The sequence below is a fragment of the Zophobas morio genome, unplaced genomic scaffold, assembly GCF_036711695.1.
Source record: "Zophobas morio isolate AGI-343-1 ecotype UQ-CSIRO unplaced genomic scaffold, CSIRO_AGI_Zmor_V1 ptg000004l, whole genome shotgun sequence".
NCBI classification, from domain to species: domain Eukaryota; kingdom Metazoa; phylum Arthropoda; class Insecta; order Coleoptera; family Tenebrionidae; genus Zophobas; species Zophobas morio.
The window spans coordinates 17,787,090-17,809,676 of NW_026972109.1; the positions used below are offsets into that span (position 1 = coordinate 17,787,090).

A 22,587-nucleotide genomic window follows, 5' to 3' on the forward strand; every position below is an offset into this window, starting at 1 on the left:
TAAATTCTCGATATAGTAAGACGACAACAAAACCACGTCAAAAGATGCCACTTTTAACACAGACGTATAAAATATTTTTATTAGAATTCAACGAAAACAAATGAAAGTGTAGGAGTGCCAGTAGCAACATATGGGGAAGTCTGAAAAGAATTCCCTCTTTGCTAGCGAGCACGAGAAGGATCAAAGAGTGTCGTTAACGTGACACACAAGAGCTAAAAATATGCCCTCAAAACGACCATAATTTAGATTTACGTTCATAATGATAGTTTTATTTACTTATAATTTTTAACGAGCCTTTTCTTCCAAATAATATCAACAATAAAAGTTTATTATAATCCACAGAGTCGAAGAACGCATGCCAAGAAAGCGTCCACGTTTGCAAAACCCTCGAATAATGAGATAATTAGCCTCATCACATAACCAGTCAATCAGTGTCACGTGTCACGTGCGTCTAGCCCCGCCCCTCGCCCCGCCCTCCCAAAACTACCTACTTTTCTTGTGGTGTTTCTGCTTGGGCGAGCCCACGGGTGTCTTTGGTGGTTTGCAAAGGATGCTCGGTGGAGAATCCTCCGACAGACTCTTGGCCCTCGGCCTCAGCGAAGACAGCTTGAAAGAAGAGAACATCTCGCTCACCTCATCGTCAAGTCCATTGTCCCAATGAATGGACTAAATATATCCCGCAAGCACGTTTACCACTTTATAATTAGCTGCGAATCTAAACACGATTTTAACTGCTGTTTGCCGCCATTCCAGCGAACAATCTCCGAAATTAGCACTTTTCGCGAGGTTTTTCTCTTTTTTCGGCGATTCGCGGCCTTTGGTGCACCGTCGCGAGATGAGAGTAGCGTTTTGGGTTCTAGTAGTTGTGTTGTCGTTCCTCTTGCCAGTCATAGCGAAATCTGTTTATTTTTAACCTCCTTAGTTTTCAGAGACGGTGCGCGACGCCGGAAAGACGTTAGGTGTGTTGGCACACCAGCAGTTTCGTCATTTTTCTGTTAATTTGTACCTGTTATGTGCGTCTAATTTCGTTCGGATCCGAACACAAACATCGTTAAAGTTTTGTTGCGTGTTCGCATAAACAGTGAAGAGCGATGGCCTGGGCTCGGGGGGCGAAGGTGGCTAGGGATTATCAGTTTTTCGTTTTCGGGTTGGTACATCTGGCGGGTATTAATAGGCAGACGTGGATTTTCAAAAATAGGTGCGGGAATAATAAAATCGTCACAAATTGGTGGAGGATGTGTGGGACGGCGACGTGGCCTGATTTTGACCCGATTTGCCGAAATTTGGACCAAGTTGACGCCTAAATTATTTGTGGCCACGACGGCACCACACATCAACAAACAATTGTATTGAATATTTTTCCGACTCGTCGTTCCTTTTCCTTTTAACTCATAAACTTGTCTGCTCTAAACCTTCTTAGTTTGTCTACTTCTCCTTATTCTTTTTATACCCACAGTTTTCCGTAACAGGCTATAATTTTCTCTATATATTCGGATAAAATAAGAGAAGGTTTTTATTTTAACTATAATACATAAATATTTACATAAATCCTACAATATCGACAGAACATTAATATAATTCAAAATAATTTTTCAAAAATTAGACAGCCAGAATCCTCTAGTGCATATTATACCTATAAGACAGACTTAAGTAAAAAGACTTTTATTTTTTTTTTTTAAGAGAAGTATTCCATATTTTTATTTTTTGTAGGTTTGAGGAAGAATTCATTAAAGCTTTGTATCCCAATTTAGCCAACACCTTTTGATTTGTTGATTCTAGAAAATTTCATCTGAAGTGATTCATGATTTCTCGCCACACACACACACATATGTGATTGACAGAATGATACATTAATAGACCGTGAACAAAGGTTAAGAAGCACTGTAGAATGTACCAACAAGGTACTGTGATTATTTTAAGCTGACTTTAGTTTTTCGATTGTGGTCTCTATAATTTAGCTCAAGCCAAGATTTAAACACCTTTTCTTTGAAATGCAAAGGCTACGTGAATGAGAGGAGTGCCAGAAGAATTTCGTACAAATTATATTTTCGAAACAGGCGTGATAGATCATTAGCAAAATTTTAATAAAAACGATGTTACTCATTTGTCTTCCAAGAAGAGTTTTTTTTTGTGACTGCAAGTTACATATATGTACTTTGTATTTTTGAAAATAAAATCCTTGCGTTAAAAAGTTGACCTATAATTCTACATACTGAGGGCCAAACGTGTGAAGAGATTACATCTGAATCCGAATTGAGAATTAATTAATTAAATTTAGCTTGTTCTTTAAAAGTGCATCAAAAACTGCCAATAACTTGCACTAATTTGATGTCAAATTTGTTTCCTTTTTTCTTCCCAAGCGTAAACTAAAGAAGTATTGTAATATGATCCATCCAACGAATGGCTACTTTCATGTTTCCTCGACGTTTCATGACACTAAAGTTTAAAAAATAGATCTCTCATCTATCTGTAGTCTGTGTCGATTTTTATTAGACAGATAATCTCCGAAATTATTTGATCAAGTGTTGTAAAATTTTATATGTATGTTGGCAATATCGGGTAGAGCATCCTCATTAACATTTTTATGATGGCACATCAAAATTTTGCTTGGTAAAAGCAATCGAAATTTTACAAAATAACATACTGCTCTAATTGTGGATTATGAAGATCAAGATTTTCGCAAATAAAATCAAAATTGTATAACAATATTTTGTACTAACATAAACGGTAAACCTTGATAGATCAAGTGATTTCCGCGGCATGTTAATAAACAAAGGTTGCCAGGCAAGGAAAGTCCTGTGTAATAACATGAGATCATTATTCTTTAATGTAGGGATAACTTTTGCTATTCTGAGTCCAACTGACAAAATATTAGAGTTAATACAGCTACGACTTCCCGACCATAAGCTAAGAAAGTATTGTACTCGTATAGGAATATAGTGCCCATCCAGCGAATGACTACTTTCATGTTTTCTCCACATTTCATAACACTTAGAGCAAAAAAGAATAGGTCTCCCGTTTCCGTCCCCGAAACTACCAAACTGATTGTTGTTAAATTTTATACATATGTTAAAATTTATTTGTCTGAGCATCATCACCTCAAAATTTTGCTTGGTAAATGCCATTCAAATGTTATAAGTACAATAAAATCGAGGATATAGAACAATAATCCGATAACTGACGAAAATTCGAAACACAGTTACAATTATTTAATCAATTTTTGCACAGCAAGGTTTACCCCCAAAGTAAAATACTAATAACAAGGGGACTCAAATAACTAGGAAAATTTGCTTGCGATCTGTAGGGAAATAATATAATAATATTTATAAAATAAATTCTATACCCTCGAAATACTCCTCTACTTGTGATTTATGAATTCGCCTTGATTTTTCGCTATAGACGTCTAAGTTTTCGTAAAAAAATCAAAATTGTATAAAAACATTTTACACTAATATAAGCGTAACGTTATTCTGTAAGCCTTGATAGCTCAGTTTTTGTTTTCATATGAGGTGAGGGAAGTTCTATTTAATAATATGCGACCATTTTTTTTAAGGTAGGGATCACTTTCGATATTTTGAGTGGAATTGAAAAAATACTAAAGTTAATACAGTTATTACAAGCATAAGTTAAGGAAGTAGGTACTGTAACAGCGTTTATCCGACGTATGACTACTTTCATGTTTCTCCCATATTAAGATCCCTAGAATAAATAAAAGGTGTTATTTCTGTCTGTCTATCTGTCGTTTGTGTCCATAAAAATCTTGGAAACTACAGAATCAATTGTTGTAAAATTTTATATACATACATATTAGGAATATGGTGCATACGGTAAAAAGATAACCATAACTTGTCTAATCATCCCCACTAACAATTTGATGGTATCACTTCAACATTTTGCTTAGTTTACATTTATGCCGTTGAATTTTTATAAAATAGCATACTCTAATTGTGTAACATGAATCCGCCTTGAGTTTTTACCCTAGGCATCTAGATTTTTCCAAAAAAACGTCCAAATTATACCGGGTGTCTGGAAAATGGCGGATTATCTCTCTGCTACGCTCTTAACAATCAACTGGTGAGCCTGGGAAAAATAGTAAAAAAAATTCTTCTCACATTTTGGTGGAATTATAATGATTTTAAAATTGGATATTTTGCTAAGTACGTTTAACAACTAAACAACACATTCATGATCACAATAACTAGTAATTAAACTTTTAATTAATATATCTCTCGCCCATGACCATGTTTAATTACCATTTCAGTTAGAATGTACAAAGATATGGTTGTGTTGTTTTTGTAGTAATTTGATAACATTGCATTTGACAATGATATTTGCCCTGATATAAAGCTAATGTACAAATCAGTAAAAATCGAGTAAGCAATTAAAAATGTTTGAAGTATCAAAATCTTCAAAACCCTACGTTTAAAATGTTCACAGTTAATTTTAGGTCCTCTGGTGTTTTATTTTCGGATAAATTTAAAGGAATCTGGTGTTTTGTTATTGGACGAACTTGAAAAAATCTTTTGAGGTTTAGTGTTTTATTTTTTACGAGTTTGAAAAAGTCTTGTGTGCCTTAGTGTTTGGGTACTCATGGTGTGTTATTTTGGGAGCTCATGGAGATTTTTTTGTAAGTTAGTTAAAACAATTTTGGGGGACTTTGATGTTCTATTTTTGGCAAATTCTGACCTAACGTGTTTTTGAGTTAATTTTGGGACACCGTTTTTTTTTTGAAAAATTTAAAACAATCTTGAGATTCTAGGTGTTGTTTGGAAAGAATTTGAAGATGCTTTGGTGCCTCGAGTGTCTTTTCTTATAATAATTTAATTACATTTCTTAGAGGATCCGTCATTTGCTAAAATTAGTCTTGTTTTAGCAGCTACTAGCCCCGCCCACCCACCCTCTTACGTTTTTTTCGTAATCCACATCATAACGAACTTTTTTATTATTTTTTTGAGACTCCCGAAACCCCCGTACATAACGTACTGAAGAGTTAATCCGCCATTTTCCAGACACCCGGTATAGTAACATAATAAATCGGAGATCTCCGGTTTGATTTCCTTATCGGAACTTCTTTTTTTATACTGTGACTGGTATTATCTATATTTCTATAACCTATAAGGTTTATAAAAGAAATAAAATTGCTTCAAATCTAAATAATCTAATAAAATCTGTCTAAATAACCTTAGACCAATTAATGAATGTGATTTTTTTTATCAGATGAGCAACTTATTTAAAATTATATGGTGGCATACCTGATTGTCAAAATGATATTTATGATACCTGCCATCGTTTCAACCAATTAACACATTTAGTAGGCGCGTCATGTGACAACTGTGAACTGACGTACTAACATGAATATCAATAGTACAGAATTGCCAACACAAATTTTTTTTTCAAACATTAATAGTTACCTGGTGTTTTAAAGCCTTCCAAAGTGTGAGGTAAGGATCTATTTTTTGATTTGGATAGATTACTATTAATAATAATTTTTTCCATGCTAAACAAGTGACAATAGATTTTCCCAAAATTGCATATTTTTATAGTTGTTTATGATAGTGCTATTGTTTATTTATAAAATCTTGTTTGTATAAAACGTAGTGCATATATTTAGTGGATAGATTCATTAAACCAGTGAAAATGTTGATTGAGAAGAATCTTGTAAAAAATCCAACTCTGCACTATATAAAAAAAAATGGGATACGTTAATAAAAGCCCTTTCTTTCAAACGCTTAAAAAATCCAAAAATACACTCACAGCTGGCGTCATGTTCCCAGCTATCTCTTAAGGGACTGTGCTTCAATCTTCCCTACACCACTTTTTCCATATATTTAGTTTAATAATAAATACTTCGCACATGCCCACTATTTGGAAGAAATCATATGTTTGTCCCGTTCATAAGAAAAGTGGTATAGATAACATACAAAATTACCGTCCCATCTCGTTGTTATGCAACTTTGCAAAAATATTTGAAACCACATTATTTCAACATATTTACGAAGAATTTAAACGCACTATCTCGCCCTTTCAGCATGGCTTTATGCAAAAAAGATGTCAGTATGTGGCCGAAGCCATTGATAAGAAAACTCAGGTAGATGTTATATACATATACCGATTTCCGTAAAGCCTTTGACCAAATTGATCATTTCATACTTTTAAATAAGTTGGAATGGTATGGTTTTTCAACACCTCTTATTAACTTATTCAAGTCTTATTTGCTTGATAGAGAACAGTGTGTTAGGTATAAAAATTACGTTTCTCGGTCATACAGTCCTTCATCTGGGCTACCACAAGGCTCTAACCTTGGACCGCTATTGTTTTTATTATTTATCAATGATATAGTTGTCGTCAAACAAGCCAAAAAACCTTTTATTTGCAGACGAATTGACGTTTTTTCTTAAAATATGTTCTATTGAGGATTGTTTTTCTCTTCAAAGGGATCTTACTGCTATTTCGAAATGGTGTGTAGTTAATAGATTATTTTTAAATATACTTAAGTGCTATGTTGTATCGTATAATCGAAAAATAAGTGTTATTTTCTTTCCTCATTCTATAGATAATATCTCGAATATGCAGCACTTGTTTGGAATCCTGTATATAAGTTCTACATTATCCAAATTGAGGCGGTTCAGAAGAAATTTTTGAAATTTATATAACATATGTTATTTTATACAAATGTTTCCAGAACCAATACGCTTATACGATCACCAATTTCTGTTATGTGTGATTATTTTAATTTAATTTCTGAAGAATATAATAATATTTTGATTCTGAGAAACACTTGTTTAATTGTATATATAATTAAGTTATGTGAAACTAGATAGTTTTAGCTTAGTTAGATTTTCTATCATTTTCCTTACATATTTTTTTTAGTTCAATATTATATATTTGCTATAATTGGGTGCGAACCCGTTGGAAATAAATGTACTATTATTATAAGAATAAAATTCTACAAAAACATTCTTTGAGAAAATTGTGACTCGAAATGTGTTCCGATATCATAATTGTAGGTTGAAGGATATGTTTATTTGCACGAACTTCACGATTTTTATTTTACAGTAGCAGTAGGTAAATAAAGTGTAAAACGCCGTTTCTTCATCCCCACGCAAATGCTAGCTGTTCAGAACTTTAAATTTGGTACCTTTACGTTATATTTGGTTCGAATCGTTCGGTATTTACCGAAAATCAAGGAAAAGACAAGGATAATTTCAGAACAACTAGAGTTCTGTTAAATTTTGTATAGAAGCGTTTATCTATAATTGGTTAATAGTTTGTAGTTCGGTAGTTATTGTCTTCCTATTTCGACAAATTACCGCCAGGTATAATCTGCTTCAAAAAACTGATGACGTCACTTTGACCAGATCTTGACTTTGCGATACACTTTGATGCTTGCAGTATACTGGTATCGTATGCATCCGAGGGGAACAAAGTTCCGTGTAAATAACAAGATAAAAATATTTGTGTATTACAAAATTATCAAAGACACACTACCTGCTATTCAACGTTACTACGTAATGAAGCAATGCAATAAAATCAAATGTATACACTATTTCAAAACGAATTCTTGTTGCAGCAGCGGGGACGCCAATTGTCTATTTTCTCGTGGCGCAACGCTCTTCCAAGAATTCCAGGTTTACGCATTTCGAACTCTGTTTATTCCAATTAAGCAATAGCAGCGACAGCTGCACGTAAAAATCCGGAAAAGTCGTCGATGAGTCGACTAACTCCGGTTCCGTCCCACCTTCTAATTTATCCTCGAATTAAAGACGTTCCGTTTAACTTGGGCTGGTTTATGTCACAATTAACATAAACTATAGACAGGAGCAGGAAAGTACAGTCGATTAATCTTCTCTTTTTTTCTTTCTCTCGCGCTACAAATTTAATTAAATTCTTGTATTTTGCTGAAAGCCAAGCGTTGTTGCAATTTTAAGTAGCGCAGTTAGTTCATCAATGCCAACTTTGTACGTTTAATTGCTTCGACTCGTCTTGTCTTCTGATATTTTTAGCATTTTTTTTCTCGCAGCTGCCACCTCCAATAAATCATAAAAATTGACGAAACTATTAATAAACAAGGTCTGTTTTCGTAGATGCGATAGTTTAATTACTGGATCCGGATTCATGATTTCCCGAGGGACCGAGAGGTTAAATTTACCAGCTTCTTGAGTATAGGTACATGGCAAAGCCCCTTACATGACTTCCTATACTTGCGAACAACTACTTGTCAAATGGTGCAGTCCCATCGGAACAATCACCAAGCAACCAGGGAGAACGATGTTAAGTGTAATTACCTTAACACTAATAGGAACTATTTGTTTATAAAAAATTGGTCTAAGGTTATTTGAAAAATTTTTGACAAGCTGGACGACTCACCTATAAAAATATTTGAAAACAAACTTCTAAGAGGTCTTTCTAAGTTACAGAGGATATGTTAGTCATCCTTAAAGCACCCTTTCCTACATATTTTTATCTTCCAAATTCCACTGCTTATCTCCGAGCTTCTACTCAAGTTCTAACCTTCGTTTACAATATCACTTGTCTTTAATTTGGCTTATTTTCTGTATATTTTATCATATTGTTTCCATCTCTGCTACTTCCGCTCCATACATTAAAGTAGTCTTCCGTGAACTATCAAACACCATTATTTCCCCCAAATATTTCATGCATGTCGTTTACATCCGCAGTACATAAGCTGGGGTTTAACAAGCACCCTTGTCTCAGGACTTTTTCTGCTTAAAAGTTTTAACTCACCATTTCTTTACAATTTCCCTCCCTTTCTTAAACCTAAACATTATAATATTATCAAACACTGCTTTCAGTATATGTCTTTGTTATTTCGATAATACTCCTCTTATATTGATTCTGTTGTAAATTTATTTTCTAATGCCAGGGTTTCACGTTTAAGTATTTAAAAGGGTTGTTCACCGACAGTTCCCTCACATTATACCTTCTCCCTATTTCTGAGAGCGATCGTTTCCTGACATATATTTGATTTATTACGTCCTTACCATTCTATCAATCATATTTTATATATAAAAAATGTATTACTTTTACTACCAATCCACCCGCTGTTTTACCCACATAGTTTTTAGTTTTCTCTTCTCTGTTTACGTTTCCTTCTTTGTTTCTTCAAATTTTTGTCTTTTACGCCAGCGGCGGATTCCTACTTTGTTTCTTTATTATTTTTACTTCTCGAGCGTAAGCTAGGAAAATACTATAATTTGGTTAATTTCATGTGTTCTTTACGTTTCATAGCTTCTAGAATATGAAAAAGTAGATGTCCCGTTTCGGTCCGTCTATCTCCTGTCCTGTAGAAGGTAATACGTTAATCTAAATTTGTCCGATAATCTTCGCCCAAAAATTTTGTGACATTGCCTCAAAATTTTGCTAAATAAATTTGATTTAAAATAATAAACATGAACCAAATTTTTGAAAATATGAAACTTACATTTTCAAGAACTAACTTTGTAATTCTGATTTGTTTTAATGTGAATTTGTCCAAAATGTGTGTACGTTATTTCGAAAAGAATACAAAACTCTACAATAAAATTTTACAATGTTTTACAAACTACCAACCGACTGTTTTCAACCTTCGCCTTAAATCAAAATTCATCTGTTCATATTTTTTTTAATCTCAATAACGTCAAAATTTCCCGAAGTAAATCTTTCTTGTTACTGTAAATAAAAAAAATTTATGTAACCAAGTTATTAATACCGCTTGTCTTAGAATCTATAAAACTAATTTTCTCTTGACATTTTGATAAGATACGTTAAATTAATGATTGCAAAACAACGTTTAAAATTTCCCTGTACGTCAGTTCTAGAAAGTCAATGATCTCAGTAATCATAAAAATTTATCAGATAAATGCAATTGTGGACGCAACGTTGTTTGCACTTTAGTAATATCTTTTTATTACAGAACTGTTTATTCACGTTGTTTAGAAGAAGTGAATTTTATTCATTAAACAGAAAGCATTTACAGAATTAGTTTTTAAAATTCATCCAAGAAATTGGACTTTTGATTGTGTTCTTGAGGCGAAGGAAGTTCTTTTTAGTTTTTTTATGCCATAGTAAAATAAAAAATACTGTTATGATTTTGCCGAAGTTTCGTCAATTTCTATTACTGAACCTTCATCAAGACAACGTAAAAAGTATAAAACATAAAATAATTGTTTATTTATTTATTTCTAATTTAATTTTTTAACAGTTTACAATTATTTTATACAGGATGATCAATAACTGATGGAAAAGCTCGGTGGTATGTTGTTAAGAAGGCTCTGAAGAACTCAAACAAAAATGATTAAAAAAATTCCTGCGCCAAACATTTGTAAATATGAAACGTTAGCTGAAGAAATAACTTCGTAATTCTAGATAGTTAAATAATTAGTTAATAATAATTTAATGATAATTTGCTAAAATACGATTTACAACATCATTTTTTACTGTTGACAGATGTCACTTTTGACAATTTTATCGGAATTTTGGACTGTCAATTAAATTTAGATTCAAACGAATTACGAAGTTCATTTTTCAACTTTGAAGTTTAATATTTTGAAAAATTTGGTTCAGGTATTTTTTTAACCTTTTTTTTCGAGTTCTGCAAGACTTCTTAACAACGTACCATCGAGCTTTTCTGTCACTTTTGGATCACCAATATACAGGATGAGTCACTAAGCGCAAAATTTCATTAATTATTAGATATTAGGGCTAGAAAAAAATCAAAAATCAAAGGTGTATGGTTCTTTGAGGACTATGCTCTAAAGTTATTTTTAACTATACAGAGTGCTCTAGTTTTAAGGCGTAACACACAACTTGGTTTTTTAAATGAAACACTCTATATTAAGCTTGACAGCCACAGTTTATTTTTGAAATTGCGATACGACGTTGGCGTATTATTCCAATTTTCTTGAAATTTTTTAGAAAGAAATGAGATTAAATTTTCATATAAAAGAACCGTACAACTTTGGTGTTTCACTTTTTTTTTCTAATAATTAATAAGATATCGAGGAAAGCGCGCTTAGTTACTCACCTTGTATATTACACTTGATGATAAATAAACAGAATTTTGTGAATGTCCTGTCATTACATCCGTTTTTCTGTTTTTACTTCCCGAGCGTACGTTTTCTTGGCCTTTCATGACCCCTAGAGGACGAAGAAATAGGTCTCCCGTTTCCGTCTGTCTGTCCGTTTGTCCGTCTGTCTGCCGTCCCGGATTTTTATTATACAGATAATCTCCGAAAGTACTGAACCGATTATTGCGAAATTTTGTATTTATATTAGGAATATCATGTAGATGGTAAAACGCCAACCAAAATTTGTCTAATCATCCCCACCACTAATGCGATGACGTCAGTTCAAAATTGTACATTGTAAATGGGTTTTAAATTGTATAGAACAACATAGTCCTACACATGTAGTTTATGACTCCGAATTGAGCTTTTACCCGAAACGTCCAGATTTTTGGAAAAAAAATCAAAATTATGAAACAACATTCTGCAATTTAATTTTGAATCTGCAAAACCGAATCTTTTGAAATCTTACAGATGGTTTACAGTTATGACAAGCACGATAAATTTTTAATCAAAATATATTTACATGTCCCCTCCAAAAAATTGATGACGTCAGCTCAAAAGTTTGCCGAATTAATTCTAAAGAATGTAAAGCATGATGAGTGATTTATCATTGCATTAATATTTTTTAGATTTGCTTATACGGGGCGTGTGAAAAAAATTAACCACTATGGGGGTAATTTCAAACAGTTTTTGCGATTCGTGAAATGATTCGTCCTCGCGACTGCTGTCATCGCATCTTCCATAGCAACGAGGACTTGCGAAATTGTAAGTCAATTTATTTTATTGATTAAATCAAGAACTGCAAAACTGAATACCTTGAAATCTTGACGTTTTGAAGTTATTGTAAGGATGGTGACTTTTTAATCAAAATGTATATTTATCAACCCCAAAAAATGAATGACTGAGTCAATTAATTTTATTGATTAAATCAAAAATTGCAAAACTGAATAGTTTGAAATCTTGCAGACGTATTTGTCTTAAATTACAAGTACTATACAGGGTGTTCCTTTTATCTGTTTACGCCTGACAATTTTTGCATAGGCAACATAATTATACACTCCAGAGACGACTTCGTCCGATTTAATTTTCTTTTATAAGCAATCATAGCAATCACAAAAAATTACGAAGATGTCAATACCAAATAATGCCAAAATTGAAAAAATTAATACTCATTTTATTTTAAAATACCCCGCCACAAAAATGTAATACGAAAAAAAACGTCGTTGCGTTTCCGACAGCGATTGAAGTACTGTCTAAACTCTTTAGACCAATTTTTTTGTATTTATTTAAAGTAGGCCGTTATGTAGTTTCTTATAAATTCTACTTTTTGATTATCTTAAGTTTATTTTTTAGGATAATCCATTTGTCTTAAAATCAAATGTAATATAATATTAATAATTACAGTACTGTATAGTCAAATAAGCCGTTCTTGATTTGATCAATAAAATAAAATCCTTAAAAAATATAAAAATATTTTGCATATTTTAGATAGAATTTAACAATTTACCTACCATGCTTACGGTAACCTTAAAACATTTGCGAGAATTCAGAGCGTTCGGTTTTGCAGTTTCTAAGTTAAATTGCAAAATATTATAAAATTTTCATTTATTTATAAAAATCTTGATGTCGGTAAAAATTCAACACGGATTCATAAACTACAAGTGCAGAAGTGTCGTATTTTATAAAATTTATTTATGATTTACTATTGTAAAGTGTAGAGATGACATCATCTTGTTGTTGGTGGGGATGATCAGGCAAATTTGGTTTAGCGTTTAAGCGTTCACACGATATTCATAAGATACATACAAAATTTGTCAGCAATCGGTCCGATAGTTCCGGAGATTATCTGTCTAATAAAAATTGACACAGACAGACAGATGGCAGACAAACGGAAACGGCAGACCTATTTTTTCGTACTTTTGGGGTCATGAAACGTCGAGAAAACACGAAAGTAGCCCATCGCCCAATAGACTCGATTACAATATATACTTATCTCTTTCGCTTACGCTCGGAAAATAAAAATGGAAGTTAAAAGTTTTTCACAACATACATTTCAAGCGCAACTTCCGCAGCAAACTTTTACAATTTAAAATTTTGTAGGGATAAGTCAACAAATTTGAGTTAGCAGTGATAACTTTTTCATTATCCAGAATTCGCTACCTGTGGTCCTGTTTTTATTATGGTCACAGACACAGATGATCATTTTTTGCTATCATCTATGAAACTGCTTACCATCTGAAAAATACGTGTCTTATGTAGGCATAAATTAGTGACAAATATTTTTTATCGACATTCTAACGTAAATCGTTCTCAATATTTTGTGCTTAACTGCAAGTTTGCCGAAAAGCCAGCACCCCAGAGATCGACGGCAGCACTTCGGGCGCATCTCATCAATCTTTTCTCTCCTAAAACGGAACAACTGTATCACATTACGCGATTCCGGAGTCTATTCTCGTCATGTTCCCTTTGATGAATTTTTTATCTTAAAGCCAAGATTGCTCGCTTCGCTCGCATAAAAAGGCAGATAAAGGACCGACCGGTCCCTTCGTGTCGGCATCGCCGGGATTACATCGTTCGGTTGTAAATCACCCCATCGGCATCGCTCAGAACGGGCGCATTTTCACGTGGCGGCGCGACGCCGGACAGGTACGGGGACGCCGACCGACGCCTATTTATAACTTCAAGATGGTAGCGTCATCCTGCTGTGTATCCGGTTGAATACACATTAACTTTTCGGAAGTTGGTCGAGTGTCTTTATTAAGTCGCAGCTATTTTCGGGCGCGGAAAATAAAGGGGGCCCTAATTGGACCCCGTGGGGCAGAAAATTAAAAATTCTTGTATTTTAGAAGGTTGCTATTTTTGTGGAAAAGCGGTAATAGTACGGCGAAAGCTTATAAGTAATCTAGTAGTTCAGATCTTTTTCTCAAAGTGGCTATATAAATTAGTATTATACCGAAACAGGAAATTAGCTTACAATTAACCAAAGTACGAAACTTTTTAGTTATTAGTAATGTTATAATTAAGATGAGTGGAAGCTTTTGTTACCTGTATTGAGAACAATTCCCAGCGACTCCCCCACCCTCCTTCTTAGCTGCACCATGGTCAGAAACAGCCCCGGTTGGGGGTCGACCGCGCTGCTGGAGTGTCTGCCCGAGTCCTCGGAAAACGTCGGAGACCTCGACTTGTACTCTGCAACCGAATGCGTTCAAATTACATAAATAAATACATTGTTGCTTTTGTGTTTCACTTCGTCCAAACATAAATATAGGTCCCATTAAGCCACCGAGCGGCATAAGCATGTCGTTCTGCTAAAACGCCTGTCGAAAACGCCTTTAAATATACAAATCGCGGCGATCTGTCATTTAACAAGCCCATAAAAATCTCACACAGACACTCGACTTTTTGTGGCACTTAGCGCGCCGAAAAATGCGGGGATGGGAAAATGGAGGAGGGTTAGGCAGTGGCGTTCGTCGACTCCTGTACAGATGTGTCGTGTCGGTTTTTTTCGCGGTGCGGCCATCTGAACGCCTCATTACGAGTTGATTAAGAAAACAGACGTTTACGTTATCCAGACAATTTCCGAGTTCGTTAGAATTCCGGGCTCGAAATAGAGACTCTAGTTTTCGGTTTGGGGGCGGGGCGAAGGACGATGGGGGATAATGAGATGGGAAAAATGAACTTTGAGAAAAATTAAGTTGTCTGCGTTTTCTTAAAGTTTGCTTTGTTGCTGAAAAAATGTTAAGACTTGAAGGAGTGGCTTGTCAGTTTTTATCCATTTCCTAAACTGTGATTGTTACAAGAGTTTACGTAAAATTTGCGTCTTAACTGCCCGACATTTCCAAAAGGCACATTTCTGTTATACAATAAATTTTTCAGGGGCTAATTAAATTCGAGCCATACTTGCCATACCTTATTTAAGACGGAAAAGGAGCTCGAAATTCCTGACATTCGATTAGGAAGATTAGGAAAACGTTATAAATTTTTAAATATTTTTTGTTTCTTGAGCTTCATTTCTGACTGTTCTTTAACATTGTATTTAACATTACAAATTAATATTTATTCAAACAAATGAAGTCTTGTCCTCGGTGAATTTTTTGCTTGTATGTGTTTCCTTCTTTCCACGTTGTTTCATTATTGTTTCTGAGAACATTCCCAACATTTTATGACATGACACAATAAGAATCCTCCGCTTGAATAACATGGTTTATTTTTCTTTGTTTAATATTTTCACTTAATGCGATTGAGTGCACTTTTGGCAAGAACTCGGGATAATACAGAACGTGAAAATTGTCTGAATGTTTTTACATTTTATTATTTATATTCCATTCCCCTTTATCTTTTAGCTAAACTATTAAAGGGATACACTTTGCTCAACTAAGTATTATCCTCTACTGTTATTTAAATTTTCACGTTAGTAAATTTTATTATAAAACAACTTGTTGTCTGCGTTAATATATTGAAATACTTTAAAAATATTGGTCGAAAGTTGTTTCCTTCCCTCGCTCCTGAAGTACAACGAGACATATCCAGCATTTTCGAAAAATTATAAAATTTGATTTTGAGGATTTTATATTTTCTATGACAATCCCTATAAGTGGAAATAAACATATGTAAATATGCAATGCTAAAGTAAATGTAAAGAAGCATTCTATGCGTATGTTTCAAATAAGTTTTTACTTTACAAAATTTTGTGATGTGTTTTTTTGATCATTTTTGCAAGAACACGTATTTCAACTTAGATTGGTCCAGTAGTACGAATAATAACGTATTATATTCTCCCCCCCCCCCAGCCCCCAAAATTTTGGGAAAAATGAAGTGAGCCCTTCTTGATTTAATCAATAAAATAATCTATTCATACAAATGCAAAAATGTTAATGCAATGAAAAATCACAATCACACTCATCATATTTTGCACAATTTGAGATAGTACCTATATTTTATTTTGCACCACACATTTTGTATAAGCAAACCGAAAAAATATGAATGCCAATGCAATAATTTCAAAAGTGTGCGGTATTACTTCATTGAGCGATAAAAAAGCAAAATAACAATGAGAAACCACACTGCAAACAAAACTCAGGCGGCAGCTCTTTGTGCAGGTGGCTGCCTGGCTGCAAGTCATAAATTACTGGAACACCCGGAAGTGATCACTTTTGCATTTTGCACAATCTCGAAATCATATGTGTCAACAAACGGTCAGTCGAAGACGAACTCGTATTTTTGTAATAACCAAATGAAAAACAAAAATTTTATTTTCCGTTACATTTAGGCCAGAAGGGGTCCCTTAACTTCGGGGGTCTGATGGTCCAGCATCACAAGCATATCCGTTTAAACCGTCTCTGCACAAATACGGACATTGTAAAATATATTTAGAGCACATTATTAACGGGAATAGAGGTATCTGAGCAATATGCGTAGTATTTAAAATGTTGATGTATATACATCGGAAGAATGTCAAGTAGGCATTTGTTTGATTTGAATGAGTTTATCGCCTCAAAACAAATAAATAAAATTATTCATAAGCCTCAATTGAATAAAATATTCTAAATGTTATTGTTATAATTCTTACCTTACGATTATTATAGTATTGTTATAAAGACGAGCGTATAAGCAAACTTAAAAAATATGAATGCAATGATGAATTACAAGTACAAACTCATCATATTTTGCACATTTTAGACAGAATTTATTCGGCAAAATTTTGAGTTGACGTCATCAATTTTTTGGAGGGAATAAGAAAATATATTTTGATTAAAAATTTATCATGCTATCGTAACTTTAAAACATCTACACAAGATTTCAAAGCATTCGGTTTTGCAGATTCAAAATTAAATTGCAAAATGTTGTTTCATAATTTTGATTTTTTTTCCAAAAATCTGGATGTTTCGGTAAAAACTCAATACGGAATCATAAACTACATATGTAGGACTATGTTATTTCATACAATTTAAAACCTATAAAACCCCAGCGGAAAGGAAATATTATAGCCGGGTTTTACAGTTCGTAGAAGATGAATTTATTTCCAAGTAAATGAATGCACAATTTTGAAGTGATATCATCACACTATTGGTGGGGTTGATTAGACACATTTTGGTTAGCGTTTTACCATCTACATGATATTCCTAATATAAATACAAAATTTGACATCAATCGGTTCAGTACTTTGGGAGATTATCTGTTTAATAAAAATCCGGGACGGCAGACAGACGGACAGACGGACAGACGCTCGGGAAGTATAAATATGATTGAAAACCATCATTTAAGGGATCAGGAAAAAAACTATTTCTTCATAATATGAGCAGATTTTCAAAGTATTAATAATTTGAGATAGTACAGTAAAGATAACATTTACTCGCTCGCATAAATATAATATAAATATTTTGCATTATGTTTCTGACGAGACGACTGTAATTGACCTTTGCCTAATGAATTATGTAATGCTAATTTCAAAAGTTATACATATCTTTTTGAATTTTATTCGTTGTTGAACATATAGTGTGCCGAAATACGAGTTTTAATATTTTAAATTAGCTGTGTTAATCTACATTATAATTTGCTTATTTATTATTTCGGTGGAAAGGAAATATTATAGCCGGGTTTTATAGTTCGTAGAAGATGAACTTATACGTATATTTAAAAGATTTAAAAGATCGATTTATCAACTTATCGGATATCTTTCATAAAAATTTCTGTTATAATCCATACAGTAACAAAAATGACGGGGAAGATAATAACGATATTTTAGGTATAAAAGGTGTGGAAAATCCGATTCTTGTCAGTTGTCCACCTTTGTAAAAGTTGTGTAGAACTGTGTTGTTTTCGCGATGGATAATACAGAAAATGAATATTTTATTGTTGACGAAAAGTCAGAGTTGGTGAAAGATATTGCGTTGCTATATCGTACCAAACATTTTTCTGATATTGTTTTAATTATCAACAAAGAAAGAATTTTGGCCCACAAGGTAAGAGAATTTTTATTTTGGTTGGTGTCAAATAGATATTTCTCAATTTGCTTAAACAGAATGATTTCGAAATATATGCACTAACTATAACCACGGTATCTCATACCGTAGCGATTTTGGATATATAAAAAACAAATTAAAAGTCAAATGGGGCAAAACCTCCATGCACCACCCTCGATGCGATGTCACTGATCCACATTTTAAGCTATAAGTGGATGAAAATTCGATTAAAAACACTTTCAGTTTCAATTAAAAGTAAAACCGACTATTTGCTGGTTATTATTCGTTGTAGAAACAAATGGTGGTCCTGAGAAGGATCGATTTTTGGTAATGCTTCATGGTGATTAACTTTTTATTCTGACGGATGTTTGGTCCTTGCCACAACGGTTCCACATTTTTTATTATAATAAAAATAACAACAACTTAGAATGCTACTATCTTTTTACAATAAATGTTGAAAATGTTGTCCTTAACTAGCAATACAGGCTTCAGTACCTCGCAACATGTTTGCACGGATACGTAAAAAAACTTGATTTCCATAAATTGTTTCATCCAACCCCACAGACAAAAATAACACGGATTGAGATCGGGTGAATGCGGAGGCCCAGCTGCTGAGCCGTTTTTACAGACCCACTGGTTAGGAAAATGCTTACTTAAGGTGATGTTATCGGTTTAGTTTTCAGTGAATTTACAGTAGATTTTGTTTCACAAATACTAGACAACTAGTTGGAATCTGAACACAATTTTTTTTTTACATGTACATGCAGTTACTGGCCTAGCAAAATGTGGTGGTGCAGGTACCACATGCAAACATGTTCATCTAAAGGCATTTTCATATCTACTTGCTTTTTTCTTGAAACTAGCATTGCGAGTGAATTCTGTTTCAACCGTAAACAGCATACAATTTAAAAAAGTTAGGGCTTTCACGACATGGTTGTATTTAACAACCATTCACAATGAATTATACGATGTGGAAAATCAGCGGGCTCCAAAGCTTGCACTTTTATTACACATATTTCGAAATCGTCCCGTCTGTATACATCACCAAAATGCCCTAATCCATTATCATTGTTAATCGAGAAATAATTTAGGTTATTCTCGCTGCAAGAAGTCCCTACTTCGAAAAACTCCTCTACAAGAATGGCAAAGAAACAGAACAGGTAAACTAACCCGTTAAGATGCATAATATTTTTTCCAAATTTTTAATTTCAGAAAGAAGTCATAATTTGCCTAAATACTTCAGCCGATTACTTCCGGGAAATTATCAAATTTATCTACACTGGTACGTTCAATTCAATTTTTCTCCAGAAATTCGACATTGTGTTTTAGGTGTTATTACTATAAACCTTTCAAACTTGGACACTGCTTTGGATCTTCTTGATTTAGCCCATCAGTGCGGCCTTACGAACCTGGAAACCATCATAGGGGAGAAATTGAAGCTTTTTCTCAATGACAAAAACATTATCGCAATTTTGAACCTTGCAAATCTCTACGACTTAATCGAACTTCGCGACACTTGCCATGCCTTCATAGACCCAAAAGCTTCAGAAATCCTCAAGCATGATGCTTTCAACGAATTAAGCCAAGTAAAAACCGAATAACTTATCTTTGTGCTTTTTGACATTTCTGTTGCAGAAATCCTTGATTAAATTGTTAGAAAGAGATTCGTTTTTTGCTCCCGAAATCGAGATTTTTGAAAGCGTAGCTCAGTGGTGTCAAGTTAACGTCCACGATGCTGATTTAGTGGTGAAATGTGTTCGATTATCTTGGCTGAGTGTTGTCGAAATTGTGTCAATTGTTTGGCCTTCAAAGCTTGTCCGTTGTGAAGATTTGTTGCAAGCTATTGCGGAAATTATCGATGTAAAACCGAATGAGACGAATTGCAGGGGAAAATCATGTAAGGAATTTATCAGCTGAAAATATTTTCTTAACGTTTTTTGTTTAAGTACCGGGCGTTAATGTTGCTACTCCTGAACATAAAGCAACTGTGATTACCGGCCGAAGAACCGAACATTTATTAAATGGCAACCGAAATGTGGACAACTGGACAGAGACAACGATTGGTGATAAAACAGGATTGACTATTAAATTTGGGTTTCCATTTCTTATTAATCACATTCGTATGGGTTTATATGATAAAGATTTAAGGTAAATCAATTATTTATGCAGAAAACAAAACTGGAGTAAATTTCAGAACTTACCGGTATTATGTGGAAGTTTCAGTCGATCAGAAGAAATGGAAAAAAGTTATAGATTACAGTGAGCTTGGTTGTCGGTCATATCAGGATTTATATTTTGAAAACAAAGTTGTACAGTATGTGAGAGTAATTGGTACTTTCAATTCAGTAAACAAGGTATTAATTAATTTATTTAATTATTGATTACATCCACCTGTGCTACTTCTTCGCTTGTAGTTCTTTCATTTAATATTCTTCGAAGCGTATTACATGGAAAACATACCAAGAATCGTCAATGGTATTGTCTTTCCTACCTCAAACGTGGCCACCGTGGAAAAAAAAGCAGTAGTTGTTGAAGGGTTAGTAGACTTTCAGACGGAATACAAAATTATTTAACACTAATATTTACAGCACCAATGGAGCTGCATTACTTGACGGGGTTACAAGTGACTATGGTAGTTTCACGTACCACGTAATTGGTACTGGAAGTATAGTTGTACAATTAGGTGAGTTGTATCTTAAATTATTATCTGAAATTATTAATCATCACTTTGAAATGAAACAAAAACAAATAAAGGGAAATTTGTTCCGATTTTACCAATACAAAATTTCAGCTCAACCCTTCATGCTTTCTAGCATGAAGCTTAAATTGTGGGACCAAGATGATAGATTTTACAAATATTATGTCGAAACTTCAATAAATAAGACCGAATGGACAATCGTCGCAGATCACAGGAACGAAGAAAATAAATCTTGGCAAGTTTTATGTTTCCCTGAGAGACCCGTATCTTTCATTAGAATAACTGGAACTGGAGGTTCTTCAGAAGCTGGAAGGGTTTGTAGTTTGTTGTTAGTGTGATATTTTTATTAATAAGCTGTATTTGTTTAGAATTTCGCTTTACTACACTTCGAATGTCCCACAGATGATGAAAAAGAGACGCGTGAATAATGTTTTCAAGTTATATCAAAAAGATTAACTTGAATGCAACGACTATTTTGCAAGGTTGACTCCTTAAATAACATATATAAATATTTACATACAATAACAATATACATACTGCGTTCATTATCCTCGTTAATTATTATTGGTGATGGCAATAAATCTTTCTAAGAAACAAAATACCACGTATTTTTACTATCCTAAACACAAATATTGTTATATGTTCCATTTGATGAATAGCTATTTTCATGATGTCTCGCCGACTAAATACTAAGATAAAATAGTTTCATGAAATTGCAAGTCAGCTACGTACCTACCTCTTACAAACGCACAGATCAATTTAATATTCTATTACTGTATACGAGATCCTTCGAGATACCTCAGTTAAATTCAGTGCAGAATAACAGAAATTCGCCTCTGCTTATCATTCGTCTACCGTCAAGCTTCGATCATAATTTATGACTTCAAGGATTATGGGCTTTTAGCTTTTCGATTTAATTTCTTTGAAAAATAACGTTCTCACTATAATAATATAAATGACCATAAATCCTTACACGTGCCACACATACGATGATTATAAAACGATTACAAGACATCGTTTTTAACAAAATCGTTTTTAAAATTTTTCTGCTAACGTTTCTCTTTGTGAATTAGTGAAAACATGTATTTGAAGAAAAACCTCATTTTATGAAAAACACATTTTAAAAATATGTTGTTTGTAGATAGCATTTACCACAAGTTTGATATACCTTACGAAAACAAACTAAAGGAAGTTTTAATCTCACTCAAATCATAATCAGCTACATAATTTTGCTTAGTAGGGGAGAATGGGAAAAATGGAGTGCCTTTTTCCAAAATATGCATCACATTATTACATTATGTTAAAAACACAAAAGTGCATTTTTGACAAGCCAATTGTAGTTTTGCCTTACATAATGCTACAACATTTCAAAACGATCCTAAATTCAAATTTATCTATTAATACATTATATCGGAAACTGTTAGACAGATCAATTGAAATTTTATATAAATTTTAAGAATATTACGTACTGTGTGTATTCAAATACATGACGTTATGAATTCTACCATGTTAAATGTTTAAATTAAAATTTTCCGTATTTATCAACTTGTTTTTAGACTTGCGCATATAGATTTTCAATAGAAAATAAAAAAATATACAGTTTATTACTAAGCAATAAAAACTCAAAACAAAGCAAACCGTTTATCTGAGTTTATCTACACATAATTTTGCATAAATTGGGGACATCAGAACAGATTTTGAGATAAAGTCTCATTTAAAATGTTCTTTAGATATACATATGTTTTTTATCATACACTCTTATTTTTAATAACTGGTTGTACAACATAGCTAAAAACATTAAATATAAGTAGTTTATTGTACTTCACTTTCCTAAAATTTTTAGCACCCAGTACTATTGTGT

The 22,587-nt window shown here is 33.3% G+C and overlaps 2 protein-coding genes across 3 annotated transcripts in view; one reads left to right on the top strand and one right to left on the bottom strand.

Moving 5' to 3' along the window:
- Positions 1 to 22,587, bottom strand: part of Grip (Glutamate receptor interacting protein) — an 87,057-nt gene that overhangs the window by 8,681 nt on the left and 55,789 nt on the right. The window contains exon 2 of one of the 2 annotated variants that reach the window (XM_064075898.1): positions 14,112 to 14,255. In XM_064075898.1, coding sequence (XP_063931968.1) covers positions 14,112 to 14,255 — 144 coding nt within the window. Of the gene's footprint in view, positions 1 to 491; positions 993 to 14,111; positions 14,256 to 22,587 lie in introns of those variants that run through there. The other variant, XM_064075906.1, reaches the window with a different exon arrangement.
- On the top strand, positions 17,835 to 21,325 carry LOC135143918 (BTB/POZ domain-containing protein 9-like). The gene is made up of 11 exons (XM_064075823.1): positions 17,835 to 18,028; positions 19,120 to 19,188; positions 19,241 to 19,310; positions 19,358 to 19,614; positions 19,664 to 19,925; positions 19,975 to 20,176; positions 20,223 to 20,382; positions 20,443 to 20,564; positions 20,617 to 20,711; positions 20,820 to 21,040; positions 21,095 to 21,325. Exons 1-11 carry the CDS (start codon positions 17,891 to 17,893, stop codon positions 21,152 to 21,154), a joined length of 1,656 nt encoding a protein of 551 aa, XP_063931893.1. The 5' UTR covers positions 17,835 to 17,890; the 3' UTR covers positions 21,155 to 21,325.